Raw genomic sequence first — 4,311 nt, forward strand, 5'->3', positions numbered from 1 at the left:
ACGAATTGCGCTTGGAGTTTCGTACGGTACAAGCAAAGATAGCCAGTTTGACTAGTTGGTAAACACGTTATATTTTTAACTTAAATAATCTATCGAAGTAAAAGAAACATAAAGCAGTCCGAATTTTTTTAACATATTCATAATTTCGTATTCATATTTAATCAAAGTTTTAGATTTGTAAATAATAATTACTAATTGTCAATTCGTGTACTTGCATGACATTATATGGTATTTTGTATATTGTATGACACATATGTAGAGGTCTTAAAATAAAATTGAAAAATGGTTTGTATGTTGTTTCCATCTGACGATACGTATCGTGATACGCATCGTATCGTACACACTGTACCGCGATACGTATCGTATCGTAAGGTGAGCGTATCGTGACACCCTTAATAATCTCCCCTGAATACTCTTCTTCAGTGGGTATAAGCCGAAGACTGGTTCACTACATATAGTGACAGTCTTTACCAAACACAATTGACGTGCACATAACCCGTCTTAAATATATTGCAGAATATCAGATTTCTGTCGAATTTATTTGCTTTGATCTTTTCGATATCTTATTGTTATTATTATCCTGACAAATCACAAACGCTTGTTAAATAAATATTTGTTTTCAACATTATAGTTGGCATCACTATTCTTCCAGTATTATCGCGGTATTTCAATAACGACACCCTACTGTTTATTTGTCAGAATTCGTGACGCTTTTTCCATTCGCTCTCAGAAAGAAGTTGTACGTGTGATCATGCGCAATATTCTGGTAAGTTGTCGTTGTTATCCACTAGAAACACATTTATTCACAAAATTTAAAGATATTCCGATCTAAATTTTTAGTCTTTTAGGTTTAATTTTTAACGTATTTACACCTCGTCTGCTCGCACTTTACCGATATCCCGAAAGGTTACATATCACTATAATAAGTTTAGGCCTAAAACCACAAAATCCGATACCTTTGGATTTTCTTATCACAATTTTCGAAATAATTCGTTTTATTTTATGCTTTCCGGTGGTTTATAGAGAAATATCAGTGAAATAAAAGTGGTATTTCACTGTTTCAAACAGTGAAACATAACAGTGAAAAATATCGTTATTTTTCACTGTTTCAGTTAGATACTGGAACTACTTCCCCAATAACCCCATGGTGAGCCTCAATTGCAATTTTCATTCAAGGGAGACTAGTCTACTTGAACCTGAAACACACATTTACCTCCCTTAAACATAATTATTTCGTCTGCTGCTTAACTCTTTAACAACAATGGATGAATTGGAAAACAATGAAATAAATCTTCTTTTCTCAAATATCTTTGACTTTGATGACTTTTTTAATGAAATGAATGAACAAGATGATGACAGCGCTTCAAAATCACAAGAAATAACATCAGCAGCACCAACAGCAGGAGCAGCAACATCAGCCCCACATCCACTGGTAACAGCATCAACACAGGAAGAAAAAGAACAAAACCCAACATCAACACCAACAAGGAATTTCAGATCTGTAAGTGTGGATAGCTTTCTGCTTGAAAACGAAAATTTAAATACAAAAAAGAAAACCGACAATGACATCAGACTTTTCAAAACTTTCCTAAAAAGTCACAAAAATGAGGCAAGAAATATTGAAAATATACCTCCTCATGAATTGAACCCTCTGGTCTGCGAGTTTTTGTTGGGTGTGACTAAAAAAGATGGATCAGAGTATGAACCCACATCTTTGAGGGCATTTTTAAGCTCAATCGACAGGCATTTAAGGCACATGAACTACAAGCACTCTTTGATAAATGACCCTCAATTTGCCAAAGTGAGGGAAGTATTAAAAAGTAAACAAAAAGCTCTGAAAAAAGAAGGTTATGGAAATAAACCGCATCAAGCCCAGGCATTAACAAATGAACATATTGAAGCTATGTACGCAGCTAAAACTCTGGGAGAATCAAGCCCAAGAGCTCTATTACACTCACTGTGGCTTATATGTACAACCCATTTTGGGATGAGAACCGGCAAGGAAATTCACACCCTATGCTGGGGTGATGTCAGCCTTGGAATCGATTTTGAAACTGGTGAAGAATTCATCACCTTCGACACTGAGCGTCAGACAAAAACCCGTACTGGTGAAAATCCTAGGGATATAAGGTGATTTTCCTACTTTAATATATTTGTACACAAATCTGAATTGATAATTTTTTATTTATATAAAAACTGGTACTGTTTATAAAATATTTAAATGGAATTTTTCTTTAGTAAAAATAATACAAACATGGAGGATATGTGTTGGTTAAGGTAGAATATCGATTTTATTTCACGAGTGATCATAGAAATTATTATTTTTACGAGTGGCGAAGCCACAATTGAAAATATATATTTTCTATTATCACAAGTTAATTTATAGACCTTTTTTTACAATATAATTCTTATTTGTATTATTAATATACAGTAGACTTCACTTTTGTTGGAATAGTATTTAATTTAAACAAAACATTTAATGCAACACACATTTTAACTATTCATAGGAAAGTCAAGCCACTGGCATATGCAGTTCCCGAACAACCTGACAGAGATCCGGTGCATCTCTACAAGCTATATGCCGACAAACGCCCTGTTGACATGATGACAGAAGACAGCCCCTTCTTCTTAACTCCTGGCAACAAGACACAGCAATGCTGGTTCAGGAAGTCTGCCATGGGAATAAACAAGCTATACAGCATAATGACCGAGATGAAAACAGATGCTGGTATTCAAGAGCCAAGAATCACCCCATACAGGTCAAAACCCCATATTATATACACTACTTTCATAACAAGACTAAAATATATAATAAAAATCACTTACCTCCCATTTATTAAGTAGGTGTTGTTTGTCCAATTTACATGCTACAACACTCAAAATTTTAATTCATAAAATCTCCTGTACTCGACTAGTACTATTCCTCTACTTTCCGGTTCCATTACATCCAGTACTTGACAGACCACCATGTATTTATTGAAGTGTTTCAAGAGCACACAAAACAATTACAACTTATATCTTATGTAATATGTCATGTGTACCGTTGAATATCGATTTTATTTTTACCATAGAAATAAACTTTTTTCAGTGCAAGAAAGCACTTGATTCAGAAGCTGAATGACGAGAATGTTCCTGCTCATCAAATAATACAGATTTCAGGGCACAGAAATATTAACAGCTTAAATAATTACAGCAGTTTGAACAAGGAACAGTCAAAAAATATTTCAAAAATACTTTCTCATTCAAACCAGTCAGTTGAAAAGCACAACCGCACAGCCACTGCCACTGCGTCAGCCACACCTGCATCAAGTGATTTTCCGATGGCCCGAGGATTTTTTGTCAACTCACATTTCCAGGGCAATGTAACATTTAATTTTCACAACTCTGAATCTTACATGGGCCTTTCCCAGACACAGAACGTAGTCAATCACCAGAGGCAATCTCCATCCCGTACACCGGCGGTAACCGCAGATTCCCCTGTACAGCGACACTACAAGCGAATCCGTCTTATTGCAGAGAGTGACAGTGATTGATATCGAAACCATTTAGCACAAAAACACTGTTGAAATATGTTTGCGTTCCTAGTTTAATCCAGTTATGTGTTATTAATCCAGCAAGTCGTAAAAGTGTTGTTCAACATGGCGAGCACTTTCGTAACTTTGAGATCAGTTGAATACACAAATTACTACGCCAGTATATGCAACACTATTAATTTCATAATAATTTAAATTAAACTATTGTTTGTAATAATATTGAATGTATAAAGTATGAAAAAGATATATGTTGAATAAAACATTGATTTTAATAGTAATACACTTTTTACAGATGTGAACTATTTTCTTGTGTAGTAAGTTCTTTGTGCGTTCTAAAAATTGAGGCACCCCACGGGGAAACTTAATGAGGCAAATTCGGAAAATTAACAAAACTACAAAAATAAGCATAAAATAAAAAGAAAATTTGTTGGTTTCGGTAGCATATCGAATTTAATTCACTCGTGATCATAGAAAAAAATATTTTCACTCGTGGCTACGCCACTCGTGAAAATATAAATTTCTATGATCACTCGTGAATTAAATTCGATATGCTACCGAAACCAACAAATATCCTCTATTTCTTAACACTCATGATCGCGTTAAACGTTAATTTTACACGTTTTCATTCGCAATTTATTTAAAGAATCACGACAAATGTCAAATACAAAACAGGAAATGCATAGTTGTTTTATTGATCTCAAAACATATAATGGATTGAATAAAACTGATTTAAAATTAACGTTATCAAACTATTATTAAATCGTTTTCCCAGAATATG

The 4,311-nt window shown here is 34.1% G+C and overlaps 1 protein-coding gene across 1 annotated transcript; it reads left to right on the top strand.

Annotated features, from left to right (window-relative positions):
• Nucleotides 1-1,261: 1,261 nt before the first annotated feature.
• On the top strand, nt 1,262-3,811 carry LOC127836404 (uncharacterized). The gene is made up of 3 exons (XM_052363023.1): nt 1,262-2,130; nt 2,508-2,759; nt 3,089-3,811. The coding sequence occupies exons 1-3, from the start codon at nt 1,262-1,264 to the stop codon at nt 3,531-3,533; spliced, it is 1,566 nt and encodes a 521-aa protein (XP_052218983.1). The 3' UTR covers nt 3,534-3,811.
• Nucleotides 3,812-4,311: the final 500 nt, after the last annotated feature.

Source organism: Dreissena polymorpha, chromosome 6 (assembly GCF_020536995.1).
Source record: "Dreissena polymorpha isolate Duluth1 chromosome 6, UMN_Dpol_1.0, whole genome shotgun sequence".
In the NCBI taxonomy this organism is placed as follows: Eukaryota; Metazoa; Mollusca; class Bivalvia; order Myida; family Dreissenidae; genus Dreissena; species Dreissena polymorpha.